At 36.3% G+C, this 19270-nt stretch overlaps 1 protein-coding gene across 3 annotated transcripts in view; it reads left to right on the plus strand.

The window, feature by feature from the left end:
* Window positions 1-19270, plus strand: part of CERKL (CERK like autophagy regulator) — a gene marked incomplete at both ends in the record, with an annotated part of 150019 nt that overhangs the window by 33376 nt on the left and 97373 nt on the right. For all 3 annotated transcript variants that reach the window (XM_082658521.1, XM_082658522.1, XM_082658523.1), the window contains one exon: window positions 10503-10745. In XM_082658521.1, coding sequence (XP_082514647.1) covers window positions 10503-10745 — 243 coding nt within the window. The remainder of the gene's footprint in view (window positions 1-10502; window positions 10746-19270) is intronic.

Genomic DNA, 19270 nt, shown 5'->3' on the forward strand with positions numbered 1-19270 from the left:
TTTTTAATTAGGGGATTAGATAAGTAATTCTGAAGAGCTGGAAAAAAAATTGTTAGACATCACATTGCTTAACCATCTAATATACCATAAGTGTGTGTCTACACTCTGTTGTGGGAGCCATCTATCAGGCAGGCTTGTTTTTCAGGCAGTATTTTAAAGAGTGGACATGTGCAGGAACTGTGAGCGCAATTAGCGCCAAGCAGATAAATCCATCTCTAATCCTGTTTACGGTCTGCATCAGACAGATGTGCCAAGATTGATTTAGACAAGCCCTGGGCTTACAGTAATATTTTTAAAAGTGCCATTCACTGTTCTATTTCTGTTAAACCTTTGCTAAATATTCTTAAGTGTTGCTGGTTTTACTCTTCTTGTTAACCACTGTAACCTACTTTAAGCAGGTCCTGCTTTGCTTTCATGGTGACAGGGTAACCTGCCAGGAGAGGTTATCTTTATTCCTTGTAATTAAATTGACTTTTCCCCCCAAGAAAATACAACAATAGGAAGTGGGTGCTGAATTAAATAAATAGCATGATATCCAATAGACGTATACTTAAATCCCGTGCTGGAACAGATGGTCCCCAGCATCTATGTAAGTAATGTGAGAGGACAGTTAATGTTCTGAAACAACTAGCTATCACCAATATGATCCTAATGAACCAATAGATTTCAAATAATAAACCACTTGCCACAAAGAAAAACATATATAAATATATATCATCTGTAAGGTTTTAATTCTCATAATCTGAGAAAGTGTCTATAAATGATTCTCATATTTTTATCTACTATTATCAAATATCAATTTATGGATAAAGTTTGACTTCATATTTTTCACCAGTAAAGGTATGTTTTAACATTAAGGTAAAATTAAAGTTATATTTAAACTACACCCCCCGAAGTATGTTTTCTTTTAATTAAAAAAAATATTTTTAATTCCCCTTTTACATACTGTCTGCATGTGTTAGGTTGTGCATGGAAATGTGGCTTTTGCTACATTATGAAAACATTTGCTTTTATACATGGCAGAAACTTGTTGTATACTCTAACAGAGGTGGCTGGTGTGGGGATCGAAGCAGCTTTCTTGCAGATGAAAAAGTAAGCAGAGATAAAAGACCTAAATATGTTTCAGCATTTATAAATTTACAGATAAAATAGGTTATAAATCAAAAGCAGTATTTTTCTGATTCACATAGAGAATAAAGAGAGTCTGAGTCATTCTTAAGGTATTACTTATAAAGGGGTGTAGATAAGTGGTCAATTTTTATAGACCCTAAAACAGTAGTCTTCACTCTGAATATGGTTTATTTTCTTTTTTTTCCCTCTTTAATCATGTTTTTCATAAATATTTGTATTTTCTAAATGTGTCCCAAAGAGTAAGTGTTTTGGTATGGGGGTTGAGGAGAAACAGTGACCTTCTTAGATTTTTAGCTTATCCTATCAGATGATCTCTAGAACCTTCAGCCTTCACTGGGGGTTAGCCTGAGGGCTTTCCACCTAGAAACCTGAGGACCCTTCGGCCTTAGCTCTCTTTCAAGTCTTGGAAACCAATGTCCTGTTGCCCCGCAGAGCCAGCTGGTCCACTGCTTATATCTTAAGAACTTCAAAAAACAAAAATAAGACATAGACAAGCACCATCTAATCTGATGATGGATTAAACAATATTTAGACAGTTCCAAGCCATTAAATAAAACCATTTTAAATTCAAGTTCACAGAATTCTAACAAGTTTTAATCCTAAAGACCATATTCAGAAGAAGAAAATAATTTTCTATAAAACTAGTATACACGTCTTCACATATGTTAGGAAACAGTTTTATTCAAAATCAGGTGTATCCTGTGATTAGAGAGAACTGGGCAGATTTACTCATGTCACGTAAATGATTAACATTGGAGAAATGAATAATAGGCCAGAATTACTATGTAGGAAATTGGCACCTGAGAGATCTCTATAGCTGCTGAGAAAAAGAGTGCTGAAGAACATTCGCATATTGTTAGAAGTTCGTAAAACAAAAACGGTTTTATTCACAGATCAATTATCTTTATTTTCATTTCAAATAAAAACAGAATGTTTGTTCTAAATCTGTAGTTCTCCCTCTTAGTTTCCTGTTGTCACCCCGGCAAAGAGACCACGTGAAAAGCCCAAATTTGAATCAGTGGGCAAATGTGGGAAGAGATTAGAAGCCTGAGCAGGGAAAGCAGGAAATACTACTCAGAGAGTTACAGCGATTTTCAGAATTTTCACTTCTGTCAGCTCCTGGTTGCTACATTCTAACTTTCCATTTCCTTGAAGGTTACCCTGAAGTTTCAGATGAAATACAGTTGACCCTTGAACAACATGGGTTTGAACTGCATGCGTCCATATATATGCAGATGTTTTTTTAATAGTAAATAGTGGGGGGTTGTTTGCGTCCTTGGGTGTGGAACCACGAATGGGGGGAACTGTGGATACGGAGGGACAGCTATAAATTATATGAGGATTTTTGGCAGCACTGAGGGTGCAGCCCTAAGCCCTGAGTTGTTTAAGGATCAACTCTGCTACTCAGTTAAGACACGTCGATGGGGCTTCCCTGGTGGTGCAGTGATTAAGAATCCTCCTGACAATGCAGGCGCCATGGGTTTGAGCCCTGGTCTGGGAAGATCCCACATGCCGCGGAGCAACAAAGCCCTTGCACCACAACTACTGAGCCTAAGCTCTAGAGCCCGCGAGCCACAACTACTGAAGCCCATGCACCTAGAGCCCGTGCTCTGCAACAAGAGAAGCCACCGCAATGAGAAGCACATGCACAGCAATGAAGACCCAGTGCAGCCAAAAATAAATAAATTTATTTTAAGAAATAAATAAAAAAGACATTGGTGGTTTGCTGTTTTCCTACAGAATAGTTAGAGACAGAATAATGGTTTGCCTACTGTTTTAAGTTTGACTAGAATAAAAAGCAGATCCAGAGGGTCAGACGAGTGTGTGTTTACTTGAAGAAGGTCCTTACTAATGTGAAATGTGGGTGAAGACAAGCCAAATTGCTTGGATTTAAATCTTGGATCTGGCCCTTACCAGATGTATGACCGTGGACAAGTTATGTAAACACTCTGGCCTGAATTCCTTCTCTTTTAGGAAAAAGCATCTACCTCAGGTTAGTAGATCCAGAGGTTAAGGATTAAATGAGATAATAGATGTAAAGTGCTTATAGCAATGATATAGCACAATGATATAGCACATGCTCATTAAATATTAGCTACCCTTACATTTTAGAAAATGGGATTTTTTTTTTGGCGGTACGCGGGCCTCTCACTGTTGTGGCCTCTCCCCTTGCGGAGCACAGGCTGCGGACGCGCAGGCTCAGCGGCCATGGCTCACGGGCCCAGCCGCTCCGCGGCATGTGGGATCTTCCCAGACCGGGGCACGAACCCGTGTCCCCTGCATCGGCAGGCGGATTCTCAACCACTGCGCCACCAGGGAAGCCCAGAAAATGGGATTTTAACAATTAAAACTATGATCAGGAACTATTTTAGGATGAGCAAAGGAAACATCTTTTTCAATTAATTACAGAAATACTTTCATTGTAGGAAAATTAGAAATTCATATACGCAAACTAAATCACAAACTCATTCTCCTTCCAAGTTTTCATATGCATCTTCATACATATGTGCATATGGAAATATATTCCACGTGCATTATGTGTTCAGTAAATATATACAAAACAGTAATGGAAATGTGCACTGTTTTAGACACTTTTCTAGTCAGATTTCTACATTTTAATGACTGAATTGCATTCTGGTATATGAGTCTGCTTCATTTATCAGAACCAATACTCTGTTATTTCATATTCAGGTTGTTTCCAAGTTTCACTCAAATAATGCTTGGGTGAGCATTCTTTTAGCTAAATTGTGCATGTTACTTATTCCCTTAGGGTGAATTCCTGGAAGTAAATTGCTGGATCAAAAATATGCATATTTTAAAGCACTTTCCCTTCTCTCCATTTTAAAAAAAATATAAAATGTAATGCTGACTACAGAGAGGGAGGTTTTTAAGAAAAAATTAATCTTATACTCCCTCATATCTCTCTTTTCATGGGTAACCACTGTTTATTTTCCCCTTGGGTTTTTTTCTCCTTTTAAAGAAATGAGATCAAATTTCTCAGATTATTTTGTTACTTGCTTTTATTCCACTTATTCATACCTCTTAACATGAGTGTCTTTCCAGATTAGAACACAAAGATCTAATTTGCTCATTTGTGAGTTGAAGATTATGATTAAACTGTTCTCCTATTGAAGAACATGAATATTGCTTCAAATATTTTTGCTATTATAAATGCTGCAATTAACATTTTGAAATCTTTTGATACGTATTCCCAACTTGTTCTCCAGCAGTTACCATTTTTGCATTCCCACCAGTGCTGGGAGTGGGTCCCTTTACCGACATCATCACTGGGCATTATTTTTGATCTTGTGCCAATCTAAAAGGCAAAAAATGGTATCTTGTTGTTTTAATTTGCATTTCTTTGATTACTAATTAGATTGAACTTTCTCATATGTTCATTGGTCAATTTGCATTTCTTCTTCTGTGAAATGCCTGTCTGGGCCTTTTATGTACTTTTCCACTAAAGTGTTTCTTTTCTTGATTAAATAGATTATTTAACTGTCATATGTTGCAAATATTTCTGCCCAGTTGGCTTTTGTTTGTGACTTCTTATGGGTCTTTAGGACTTTATTGGCATTAAATAACTTCTGTGTTGAGTATCTCAGTCTCTGTAATGTCTGCCTTTATTGCCATGCTATGGCTTTACTAATTTATGGTTATATAAAGTTCTTTCTAATCTAGGAATATTGGTGTATATTATGAAATAGAGATCTAGTTTTTCTTTTCTTCTTTAAAGATGAACCAGTTCTAAATCACCTTTCACTGAATATTTCCCACTGAACTTGGATACTACCATTATCACATTAGTGACTTAAAATATTTACAAGTATTTCTATGGACCATTCATTTATCTATTCCTAGATGTTTAAATTATTATAGCCTTAAAAAATAGTATTTTATCTGACTGCGTATGTACTTCCCCTCATTACTGTTAAAACATTTTCTTCATTAATGTATTTATTCCAAGAAAATTTGCAAATCATTTGATTAGGTTCCTTGCCCCTTACATCAAAGAAAATACCATTGAGATTTTGACTGGAATTGCATTAATGTAGTTATTAATAATGAGAATACTGGCATAAAAATATGTAATCTTCGAACTTGGTATGCCTTCATTTATTCAATTCTTTGTCTCTCAGTTTATTTTGAATGGCCTTTTCCACCCAAGCAAGTCCAGGATCATTTTGCTAAATTTGTTTCTGGATAATAATTTGCATAGGATCTCTTTATCTCCATTATGCCTTCTTTCTAGGTATTGATATATTTGTAACCAGCTTCCTTACTGGCTATTCTTATTAGTTCTATTGGTTTTAAGTTGACTCTTTTGAGTTTTGTGAATATATTGTGATACTATCTATAAATAGTTATAGTTTCAGCTGTCCCTCTACCCCTTCCACCATCAGTTGTTTTTATTTCATTTTCCTTATGTATGATAGTGACCAGAATGTCCAGAATAATTGAGAATAGTAAGAATGATAATAGGTATTCTCGCCCTGTTTCCGTAAATTTTTCTAGTTTTCACTATTAAGTTGGATCTTGGCTGTTGGTTTAGTATCTTTAAATTTGCAGTTTACAAGAGATTTTAACTAGGAATAGTCATTGAATTGTTTACTGCCAAAGTAGAGCACACACGGCAAGGAATTCAGACTAATATAGGACTTCGAGTGAAAAGTGTATATTTCATCCCTCTATTTTTTTTCCTCAGTGGTCCTTCCCTCCCTTTCTACTTCCCTCCTTTGGAGCGCTTATTTGCTGTATGTTTGACTACGTAAATACTCAAATTGATATGAGACGCAAGGTTATAACGAATATTATAAGTTTAGCCTAGAAGAAATTGTTTGTAACATATATCATGCATGTATAATAAAGGATTAATTTCAAGAATATTTGAAGGACTCCTACAAATTAGAAGAAATAGACAAGCAACCAAATAGAAATAGGGAAATGCGTTTGTAGAGGCAACTCTTTTAAGAAATACAAATGAAAAATAAAAGATGTTCAACATTATTGATTGTTTAACTGATTTTTGGAAAAGTACTCGCAGATATAATCAAGAATATAAATTCCTTTAGGGTAGGGAAGTGCTATGACCTGTCTATAACATTTAGCTTATGAAGCAGACACCCAGTAGCACCCGTATATGGGAGGCCAGTTTCTTTACACTTCACAAGGTATCATTTGCCATACAGACAGTACATACCACAGGGTGAGGATTTGTCGGGACCTTTGAAAGCCTGCTTCATTCCATTCTTTTTTTTTTTTTTTTTTTTTTGTGGTACGCGGGCCTCTCACTGCTGTGGCCCCTCCCGTTGCGGAGCACAGGCTCCGGACGCGCAGGCTCAGCGGCCATGGCCCACGGGCCCAGCCGCTCCGCGGCATGTGGGATCTTCCCGTACCGGGGCACGAACCCGCGTCCCCTGCATCGGCAGGCGGATTCTCAACCACTGCGCCACCAGGGAAGCCCCGATTCCATTCTTGACGGTAGTGGAAGGATGTAAGCTCTCCCTGGCCCCTCCCAATTGTTCTAGAGACCCTGGCCATATGCCTACCTGCTCAACAAGTGCAAATAACTTGTACTAAGCCCACCAGCTGCAGATATCTTAATGATGATTTACTGTGAAAGAGCTTGGTTTCCCTCATATATAACACATACTGTCCAGCTTTAGTTTCTAAGATATTCTTCCTGAGAAGGAACCAGGCTCCTTGAGGAATCCAGATGAGCTTGAAACACTATGCTGTTATAAGAAAGAAAGGTTATTTTCAAAGCTATTGGGATATTGTAACAAAGGAGGCAGATGGGAGGAACTCTCACTGGTCATTCTGTACCAATTTGGAGTATTCAAGTGGAAACAAGAATTTTAATTAATTGAAAAGTTGAGTCTATAAAAGGTCCTAACTTTATTATATGGTCAAAGGGAACAAACAATCTAAAATATGCTACAGCTGCATTTTCAAAATGTGTTCTAGGACCCTCTCAGGGAGTTTGGGAGATCAAAGCTATTTTCATAATTTTATTAAGAAGTTATTTGTTATTTGCACTCTTATTCTGTCTCGAGGGTACAGTTGAGTTTTCCAGAGGCTGAGATATGTGGTGACATATTTGCCCTGATGGCTAATACAGTGTGTGCTTTGTATTCTTGTGTTTAAAAAAGTCTCTGTTTTGATGTCTAATATGGTAAATATCAATAGATATAACCTCCATAAACAAAAGCTATTTGGGGCCCTCAGTCTTTAAGAATGTAAATGGGCTCTGAGACCAAAGAGATTGAGAGCCATTGAACTAGAGAAAAGTCAATCTTACCAACATGGGTTAATCCATTAGTACTTACAGAAGAGTGGGTGGGTTGACTCACTCTGTTCATGAAGGCACGTGGGACATTTTGGCTTCTGATGATACATTATTTTCACTCTGTTGATTAAGTGATGATTGTAGTAATAGTGATGGCTGTTTTATTTTCTAGAATATATAAATGTTTCCCATTGAAGTGATACTTTGAGGGTATTGATTCTCAGGTCACCGGGTGACAATAGAAGTAGACGGTACGCAGACCTGAAGCTTGAGCTTTCTGAGGAAATGACAGGCCTGAAAATTTGCCTGTGGGTTCACCCTATCCCACTGCCATAAGCACCGAGAGAAGAACTTGTCTTTGTTTCTTTTTCAGTGGTACATGTGCTTTGGGAGCAATTGGGCTGTTTGCTGAATGGTTGGGAAAGGCCCCCAAACTCCCTGAGAATGCAGAGAAAGAACTTAAATCACCTGAAAATTTTTGCTCCAGTCTGAGAATATCTTTATGCCTGCTTAAGGCCTAAGAAAGCTGAGAGAGGGCCTCTGCTTCCTGGGGCTATTTTAGCGCTGGTACCATTTCTACATCTGTTTCTATTGATTTCTTTGTCTCTTATCTTGGCTGGTATTTTTCTGCCTTTTTACATGTGTAGTGATTTGTGATTGAATGAGAGCAATTGTGAATTTTACCATTTAGAGTTGCTAAATATTTTCGTATTCCTGTAAATGCTTTTCTTTTTTTCTTTTTTAACATCTTTATTAGAGTATAATGGTGTGTCAGTTTCTGCTTTATAACAAAGTGAATCAGTTATACATACACATATGTCCCCATATCTCTTCCCTCTTGCATCTCCCTCCGTCCCTATCCCATCCCTCTAGGTGGTCACAAAGCACCGAGCTGATCTCCCTGTGCTATGCGGCTGCTTCCCACTAGCTATCTGTTTTACGTTTGGTAGTGTATATATGTCCATGCCACTCTCTCACTTTGTCACAGCTTAACTTCCCCCTCCCCATATCCTCAAGTCCATTCTCTAGTAGGTCTGCATCTTTATTCCCGTCTTGCCCCTCGGTTTTTCTGACCATTTTCTACTTTTTTTTTTTTTTAGATTCCATATATATGTATTAGCATACAGTATTTGTTTTTCTCTTTCTGACTTACTTCACTCTGTATGACAGACTCTAGGTCCATCCACCTCACTACAAATAACTCAGTTTCGTTCCTTTTTATGGATGAGTAATATTCCATTGTATATATGTGCCACATCTTCTTTATCCATTCATCTGTTGATGGACACTTAGGTTGCTTCCATGTCCTGCAACTGACAAAGGATTAATCTCCAAAACATACAAGCAACTCATGCAGCTCAATATCAAGAAAACAAACAACCCAATCCAAAAATGGGCAGAAGACCTAAACAGACATTTCTCCAAAGAAAATATACAGATTGCCAACAAACACATGAAAGAATGCTCAACATCATTAATCATTAGAGAAATGCAAATCAAAACTACAATGAGATATCATCTGACACCGGTCAGAATGGCCATCATCAAAAAATCTACAAACAGTAAATGCTGGAGAGGGTGGGGAGAAAAGGGAACCCTCTTGCACTGTTGGTGGGAATGTAAATTGATGCAGCCACTATGGAGAACAGTATGGAGATTCCTTAAGAAACTAAAAATAGAACTACCATATGACCCAGCAATCCCACTACTGGGCATATACCCTGAGAAAACCATAATTCAAAAAGAGTCATGTACCAAAATGTTCATTGCAGCTCCAGTAAATACTCTTGAGCTTTGTTCTAGGATGTTAAGTTACTTGGAAACACTTGAATCCTTTTGAGGGTTGCTCTTAAGCTTTGTTAGGTGGAATCAGAGCAGCCTTTGGTCAGCTCACTAACGAGACAATACTTTTTTAAGTGCTCTCCCCAGAGTCCCACGAATTTCATTATTTTTCCACTTTGGCTGGTGGAAACACCTGTGTGATCTCTGAGTGTTGTTCTCTCTAATCCTTTGGGTAATTCTTTCCCTGGCCTCACACATATACAGATCCATGCTCAGCTGAAGATTCAGGGGGAAGATCTATAGAGTTCTCTTTCTTTTTATAATAATTTTCCAAGTGAACTCTAAGTCATCTTGGCTTTCCTGGCTCCTCAGTCCTCCTCAACTCAGGGAGACAACCAGACTCCACCAGGGTTCCGCTCCCTGTGGCCTGGGACAGTCGGCTTGTAATCATATGGCTTCTTTGTTTTCCCCCTCTCAGGAATCACTGTCCCGTGCTACCTAATGTCCCATGTCTGAAACTGATGTTTCCTTTCTCTGGTGTGCTCTTTTAGTCGTTTCAGGCAGAAGGTAAAAGCATTCCCTGTGATTCCATGTGGGCCAGAGTGGAAGTTTTGAAAGTACTATTTTTAAAGTATAAAACACTTCTACTTTGAGAGTCAGTTGAAAAAGTCCATTATCACAACAACAGGTGTTTTCTGACCTGTGTTTAAACATAACCAGTAAAATTTCATGCCACTATAAAATAAAGTCTGACTATAGTAAGATTCAGGTGCATCTTTCTTTTTAGAATAGCAGGCATTCATAATGCTTTCTGCTCACAGTAATCTTGCTCTGTTTCCTTTTTGCATATGTGTTACTTTCCCTAGAATGTAAATTTTCTTTCCTTTACATGTTGCCTTCAACAACCTGTCATAAACTCACTTCTGTTAGTGAATTCTCTTCTTTCCGTTACTTTACTCTGTCCTTGTAAGTACCAGGAAGCCTCTTGCATGATACTCACTTATTATTATTGAAATGTTGCTTTGTTTATGTTCCTGGAATTCTTCATACATTGAATATTCTCAGATTCTGAATGTCCTAGGCCTTGTGTGGCAGGGACTCCCTTCCACTTCTTCTATTTATGGGAAAATAGACCCAATTTTTCTTTTTTTATCCCCACCCATCTCATACAGGACTTGACATAAAGCATAATCAGTAAAATAACAGATGATAACGATTTTGTGGGTTTTCACTATTTATTATTCATACATATAAGATATAGACACAGTGGTTTTGATTAGAAAATTTAATTTCTTTTCAGGTGATTCCAAGTATAATTTTCTACATAAAGAAGAATTTATTGAACTCAAAGACATATTCTCTGTCAAACTGAAACGGCGTTATTCAGTTAAACAGCAGAGAAGTGGTACTTTATTAGGAATCACACTCTTCATATGTTTGAAAAAGGAACAAAATAAATTAAAGGATTCTACACTTGATCTTATTAATTTAAGTGAAGACCACTGTGACGTATGGTTTAGACAGTTCAAGAAAATTTTGGCAGGTAAGTACTCCTTGTGGAGATTTTTAATGAGTCTAGTTTCCTTGACGTAGGTTATTAATCTAAACATGACACTGTATTTATCAGTACAGTAACCCTTGATTATGTTGAGGTCATTTGCTTCTGTTGTTAGTTTGTTAAGTGTTTTTATCATGAAAGGTGTTGAATTTGGTCACATGCTTTTTCTACATCAATTGAAATAATCATATGGCTTTTTCCTTTCATTCTATTAATGTGGTGTATTACATTGATTGATTTTCATATGTTGAACCATCCTTGCATTCCAGGAATAAATCCCACATGGTCATGGTATATAATTCTTTTAATATTTTACTGAATTTGGTTTGCTAGTATTTTGTTGAGGATTTTAACATTGATATTTGTGAGAAATATCTGTGTGTAGTTTTCTTTTCTGCTTTTATTATCTTTTTTCTGACTTTGCTATCAAGGTGATGCTGACCTTATAGAATGACTTAGGAAGTAACTGTTGAATGACCGCTTCCTTAAAGAAACTTTGATAATCTGAAATAAAACAATTCTTAAATATTTTTTTTCACTTGTTATTTTTCTATTAATGTTTCTTTTGAGCTTATATTGGAATTTGCTTTTCTTCCACCTACACATTGATGGCAAGTGCATATATGTACTGGATGGCTTGAGAATAACAGTTTTTTTTTAAATTGGAGTATAGTTGATTTACAATATTGTGTTAGTTTCAGGTGTACAGCAGTGTGATTTGGTTATACATATATATATGTATGTGTGTGTGTGTGTGTGTGTGTGTATGTGTATATATGTATATTCCTTTTTTTCTATTCTTTTCTGTTACAGTTTATTACAAGATATTGAATACAGTTCCCTGTGTTATACAGTAAATTCTTGTTGTTTATCTGTTTTATATATGGTAGCGTGCATCTGTTAATCCCATACTCCCAATTTATCCCTCCCCCCCTTCCCCTTTGGTAACCATAAGTTTGTTTTCTATGTCTGTGAGTTTGGGTTTTTTAAATAAGTTCATCTGTACTATTTTTTAGATTCCACATAAAAGTGATATCATAATATTTATCTTTCTCTGTCTGACTTACTTCACTTAGTATGATAATCTCTACATACATGTTGCTGAAAATGGCATTATTTCATTCTTTTTTATGGCTGACTAATATTCCATTGTGTGTGTGTGTGTGTGTGTATCACATCTTCTTTATCCATTCATCTGTGGATGGACACTTAGGGTGCTTCCATGTCCTGGCTATTGTAAAAAGTGCCTCCATGAATATTGGGGTGCATGTATCTTTTTGAATTAAAGTTTTCATCTTTTCCAAGTATATGCTCAGGAGTGGCATTGCTGGATCAGACAGTAACTATTTTTAGTTTTTTGAGGACCCTCCACACTGTTCTCCATAGTGGCTGCACCAATTTACATTCCCACCAACAGTGCAAGAGGGTTCCCTTTTCTCCACATCCTCTCCAGCATTTATTATTTGTAGACTTTTTGATGATGGCCATTCTGACTGGTGTGGGGTGATACCTCACTGTAGTTTTGATTTGCCGTTCTCTAATAATTAGTGATGGTGAGCATCTTTTCATGTGCCTGTTGTCCATCTGCATGTCTTCTTTGGAGAAATGTCTGTTTAGGTCTTCTGTCCATTTTTGGATTGGGTTGTTTGTTTTTTGAAATTGAGTTGTATGCACTGTTTGTATATTTTGGAAATTAAGCCCTTGTCAGTCACATCATTTGCAATTCTCTCCCAGTCTATAGGTTGTCTTTTGTTTTTGTTTATGGTTTCCTTTGCTCTACAAATCTTATAAGTTTGATTTATAGGTCCCATTTGTTTATTTTTGCTTTTATTTACATTGCCTTGGGAGACTGACCTAAGAAAACATCAGTGCTATTTATGTCAGCGAATGTTTTGCCTATGTTCTCTTCTAGGAGTTTCATGGTGTCATGTCTCATATTTAAGTCTTTAAGCCATTTGAGTTTATATTTTGTGTATGGTGTGAGAGAGTGTTCTAACTTCATTGATGTACACATGGCTGTCCAGTGAGGATAACAGTTTTTTGAAGATAATATTTAAATTGTCTATATTTCAGGGTAGATTTTTCTGAAGGTAATATCCAGAGAAAAGAGAGCATTTACTAGAATATTATCTCCTTTTGAATTCAGTTGTATCTAAAATTTCTGAATGGCATTTATATTTTACATTTTAAATAAAGTGCATGAATAGACATATAAAGCAAATTGGATTTCTAAAGGTATCTAGGTAAAGTATAATCAAACTGAGTTTTAGGACTTTTTTCTTCTCATAAACTTGTAAGTCTTGCTTTCTTTTTTTTCGTTTTTTGTTTTGGCCATTTCTTCCTGTTTGCCAGATTGATCAAGGTAGAGGCAGCTGGTGTAGTTGATGCACAGCTTGGGGTAAGATGACTCAGGACAGAGATGGGTGCCAGACAAAGAGCAGGCACATGGCGAGGTTAGAAATTTTCAGGCCAGGAATCATTGACCAAGAAGACTGAGGACCCAAGTTGGTCAAGGGCAGCCAACTGATACGATTTTATGCACAAAAGATGAGGTGAAGGGAAATATTAGAGCTAGGAGAACTGTTACTAAGTGGTCCCTTCAAGGAGACCTGATTGTTTTAAGAAGACAGGAAACTACAGAGGCTGTAGTTTGGTTCATCTCTCTGGAAACATACAGGAAAAAAAAAAAAAATATATATATATATATATATATATATATATATAAAAGTATTCCACTTTAATGGTGAGTCTTTTACAGTGTTCTTATTTTAAATTCATTTGAGAAGAGATAAAAGAAGTTAAAATGAAAACTTAATTGAATAAATTTCCTTAGATGGGCAGGTATTTGTGGGACTTGAATGGTCTATAAAATAAGAATGTGTCATTTGATTAGGAGAGGCAAAGCTCTTCCTTGCATTGACGGTCTGAGGAAGTCTCCCCAGGGGCTTATGAAGGGCTGGCTGAGTGATGTGAGAGACAACTTCCGCAATATATCTCACCCATAAAACCAAAAGCAAGTAAGCAGAGGGCATCACAAGAAAGCCCAATTCCGTAAAAGCAGTTTTATTGGAGTAGAGCAACTTGTCCAAACACACACACACCACAAAAATACTGTCCACATATTTTTTCAGTTTAATGAATGACGTTTTGGTTTGATCCAGGATTAAAATCTAGGCAATTATAGAGATGAATAAATTACATATTTTTTAAGCTATCATCCTTTGGGAATGTTACTTTTTGTACCTTTGATTTTGATAACAGTTGGAGGTAGTGAAATATACGAGGTCATATTCTCTGCCATGGTCCTGGAGGACAGAGCGATTTTGCTGATTAAAAGCAAATAGATTGACTTGAAATCCACCAATGCAAACAAACAAAACAGGTTTGAAATCATCTAATAAAAATGAAGGAACCGAATCAGGATGGTCTGAATGAATGGCTGTTCCATTTCTGCCTCTCAGTAGACTCAGTAGGTCCTATAGGAGGAACCAACTCCTCAACCCCATGCCTCACAAAGACAGTTCTGGGTCAGTTTCGTCGTACGCAAATGCACGCTCAAGCCTCCAAAGATCTCTGCCAAATGCTGCATAATACTGACACTTCCTTTCTTAGGTTTGTAATCTTAGAGCGTTTTTGTTCATATTTCTTTTACTTTCAAAGCTAGGTAATCCAGGTGTTTATTAAAATGCCTATTGTCTGAGAGTCAAATACAATTAGCTCGAGGCTCTTTCCATAAATGGAGGTGGCCTGTGTCTTTCCCACTCTTTTTGGGATGATGTTGATTGTTTACTTCTTCCTGGTCCTCTTTTGTTCTTATTTCCACAGAATTGGGTCTCTTTGTGGATTATCTTTGTATCTCACATCCATTGTCCCTATCCTGTACCATATATACTGCATCAGGTTTGGCAAATAGTGATTGCTGGTTTCCAAAAAAATTTTTTTACAGTCCCCAACCAAGGAATTTGTGTTTGAAATAGACCTGATGTAAGTTCAGGGGATGAGAGAAGTTTACATCACAAAACTATAAATACCCTACATTTGAATTTTAGACATTACTATTTTAAGTCCAAAGATCTTGCTTTAACTGGTTCTGTGGCAAAACAGTGAATTAAAAAAATATATATTTTTTCATTGATTTTGAATATTGTCTTTAATCAGCAAATGGATTTTTTTCCTGTAAGCTTTTACATCTTTTTCTCCTTTATTCTTCTATTAAGACAAACATGAAGAAGGTATTAAAAGCCTCAACTAGTTGGTCTTTTAGTGAGATTAGTCTAACAATTATAATTTTAGAATATTTGGATATTAAATTTTCAAATATGCACATTTATATTTTGAACTGGAGCAATGAATAAGATTTGATGAATTTTTGAGGAAAGACCAAATTGGCAGTACTAAAAGGAGGATGAAGCCAACTCTCAAATATTGATACTTGAAGTTTCAAGACATTGACAAAGAGTAGCCAGATTAAAAAGGGTTTATAAATATAAAAAAGGAGTCTTAGAACTGTTTCTCTTTTTATTTGGAAAAAAATTAACTCCTTTTACATTCCAATTTTTAATAACACAGTTGAGCACAGTATCTTTTTTATTCTTAGTAATAGAAAAGTCACCATAACTTTATTGACTAAGAGTCAATATAAGTTAATTCATCCAACACACATTTTGGATCAGGCACTGTGTTAAGTGCTGGAAATACAAAAAAGAATGAAATGTAATCCTGTATAGAGCACTCTTGCCCTAGGAGACAGACAAGAAAACTCGTATTATAAATGTGTTAAGGACCACAATGAAGATATGAAAAATTCAGTAGGGAACATCACCATTGATCATTGAATCAGAAATTTAAATCTTAAAAAATTAAGGCTGAAATGTAGTCACTGATAAGCCTAATATGTAGTCGTTGTGGTGAAAGTCATTTAACATAGTCTTCTCTGCTTTTTTTTATACCTGTGATGAAAAGATAAACATGCACAACCTTTAACTATAGCATGTGTGTACACTAGATGCATTAACTTTTATTCAATTAGGGTGTGATCCAGTCTCTGCATATTTGAGTTTCCTGGAAATGGTGAATTGCAAGCTTCTCTGCACCCTCAACCAACCTTTCCTCTAGGTACTATAATCTATACTTTAAAGCATATTCATAGGCTTTCTGACAGGTATCCCATATAGGGGGACAAAACAAAGTATCCCTAAGGTGACATTTAGGGCCACTCAAAACTGAAAGATTTTCAGGAGTTGAACTGGTTGATCTTCAGTGGAGGACTTAGGGGAATGGTGTGGAAATGAAGAAAAAGATTTTAGGGCTTCCCTCGTGGCACAGTGGTTGAGAGTCCGCCTGCCGATGCAGGGGACACGGGTTCGTGCCCCGGTCCGGGAAGATCCCACATGCCATGGAGCGGCTGGGCCCGTGAGCCATGGCCACTGAGCCCGTGCGTCCGGAGCCTGTGCTCCGCAACGGGAGAGGCTGCAACAGTGAGAGGCCCGCATACTGCAAAAAAAAAAAAAAAAAAAAAGATTAAAAAAAAATCTAAAGCCTTATGCCCAAGTAACTTGGAGAGTGGTAAAGTCATAAACAGAGTGAAATCCGGACACTGGTTGATTTGAAGGAAAGATGTGTTGCAGACACATTTGGCATATATAACATCTGTTGGAGATGTGCAGCAGGCTGGCAGTTTGAGAGGAGTGCATGAAGAGGTGAAGAAGAGCTGATATGATGGGAATAGATGAAAGACTGCAAGGAAGTAGTATACTTCCTTCCTAGTTAAAAAAAAAAAGCAAAGGGCTAAATACAGAATCTTGGGGGGATACTCATACATTAAAATAGGCAGAGGAGACAAAAGCCAGAACTAAAATAGAAGGAATGGTAAAAAGAAAAAAAAAAAATGAAGAACCCTTTTATCATAAGACCATTGAATTTTGTGATTATATTTTGGTTTTTCTAATTTATTTGTAATATTTAATTGTTACCCAGAGACAACTGACAAAGGTATTTTTAGCCCATATTTGACTGAGTTAGTTCTGTTATCATATTTTTCTGTTTCATTTTTAAATGCTAACTTCACGAACCGTTTTGATTAAACACACTTTGTCCTTGTAATATAATTTGCTCTTAGCTTCTAGTTGAACAGCCTCCAGGTTTTCAGTTCTGAAAAACAAAGAAAATAGAAAAATTACTTAAATAAATATTTGGCTTTTATTCCTAAGAAGAGCAAGTTTTCCTAGTTTCCCAAAGACGTCGAATCTGATTGCCATGTGATAATAATGATGGTTTTCATAGGATCCTTTCCTCAATAGTAAAAACCAGGGCTTCTAAACAATATTTTGTTTAATATTCATGTTGTCTTATGTAAGAAATTCATGGTGAAATATGTTTTGGGGTTTTTAAAAATCCAAACTGTATCGTGATTTATATTATCATGAACCAGGTAGAGTTTTTCTTAGGAGGAGAACATAATGATGTGAAGTTTTACTAGGATGTGCTGCCAGATGATGTACTTATAAGGAGAAATAAACTGGAAATCAACAGTATAATGGTTATCTTAAGATGAGCGTTTGTTATATATCAAAAGTATGATAGCTTCAGAAATTTCGTTGTACAGTATTTGAGTTAGCAACACCTGTCTCCCTAGGGACAAATTATTTTCTGCAAGGACATTTTGTCTGAAGTATGGGTAGTTTTTCCTTTGAAGCACCAAAAAAATGATTCAAGACTTTGGTTGATGAGCATTTGAGTTGGACGTTAAAATATGAATGTCACTTAAACATTTAAAAAAATTTTTTAATTAAAAAAATTTTATTGAAATATGGTAAATTTACAATGTTGTGTTAGGTTCAGGTATACATCAAAGCGGTTCAGTTTTATATATATTCTTTTTAAAATTTCTGTTACATTACATGTTATTACAAGATATTTAGTATAGTTCCCTGTGTAATACAGTAGGTCCTTGTTGGTTATCTATTTTATATATACTAGTGTGCATACTTTAATCCCCAAATCCTAATTTACCCCCTCTTTAGTAACCATAAGTTTGTTTTCTATGTTTGTAAGTCTATTTATGTTTTGTGAATAAGTTCATTTGCATATATTTTTTTAGATTCCACAAATAAGTGATATCATGATATTTGTCTTTTTCTGTCTGGCTTACTTCACTGAGTATGATAATCTCTAGGTCCATCCATATTACTGCAAAGAGCATTATTTCATTCTTTTTTTATGGCTGAGTAATATTCCATTGTGTGTGTGTATGTATGTATATATATATATATATATACCACTTCTTCTTTATCCATTCATCTGTTGATGGACGTTGAGGTTGCTTCCATGTCTTGACTATTGTAAATATTACTGCTATGAGCATTGGGGTGCATGTATCTTTTCAGATAATGGTTTTCTCCAGATATATGCCCAGGAGTGAAATTGGAGGATCATATGGTAGCTCTGTTTTTAGTTTTTTCAAGAACCTCCATACTGTTCTCCACAGTAGTTTACATTTGCACCAACAGTGTGGGAGGGTTCCTTTTTCTCCACACCCTCTCCAGGATTTATTGTTTGTAGACTTTTTAAAAAAATGTTTATTTATTTTATTAGAAATCCATTTTATACACATCAGTGTATACATGTCAATCCCAATCTCCCAATTCATCCCACAACCACCACCCTCACCCCCCGCCACTTTCCCCCCTTGGTGTCCATATGTTTGTCTTCTACTTCTGTGTCTTAATTTCTGCTCTGCAAACCGGTTCATCTGTACCATTTTCTGTGTTCCATATATATGCGTTAATATATGATATTTCTTTTTCTCTTTCTGACATACTTCACTATGTATGACAGTTTCTAGATGCATCCACATCTCTACAAATGACCCAAGTTCGTTCCTTTTCATGGCTGAGTAATATTCCATTGTATATATGTACCACATCTTCTTTATGCATTTGTCTGTCGATGGTCATTTAGGTTGTTTCCATGACCTGGCTGTTGTAAATAGTGCTTCAATGAACATTGGGGTGCAAGTGTCTTTTACTGTTTTTTTAAATACCTTGTTTTTACCTTAATTTTTTTAACATTTTTATTGGAATATAATTGCTTTACAATGGTGTGTTAGTTTCTGTTTTATAACAAAGTGAATCAGTTATACATATATCCCCATATCTTTTCCCTCTTGCATCTCCTTCCCTCCCACCCTCCCAATCCCACCCTTCTAGCTGATCACAAAGCACTGAGCTGATCTCCCTGTGCTATGTGACTGCTTCCCACTAGCTATCTATTTTACATTTGGTAGTGTATATATGTCCATGCCACTCTCTCACTTTGTCCCAGCTTACCTTTCCCCCTCCCTGTGTCCTCAAGTCCATTCTCTAGTAGGTCTGCATCTTTATTCCCGTCCTGCTTCTAGGTTCTTCATGACCATTTTTTTTTTTTTTTAGATTCCATATATATGTGTTAGCATACGGTATTTGTTTTTCTCTTTCTGACTTACTTCACTCGGTATGACAGACTCTAGGTCC

The sequence above is a fragment of the Grampus griseus genome (genome assembly GCF_964374135.1).
Source record: "Grampus griseus genome assembly, chromosome: 7".
Classification (NCBI taxonomy): domain Eukaryota; kingdom Metazoa; phylum Chordata; class Mammalia; order Artiodactyla; family Delphinidae; genus Grampus; species Grampus griseus.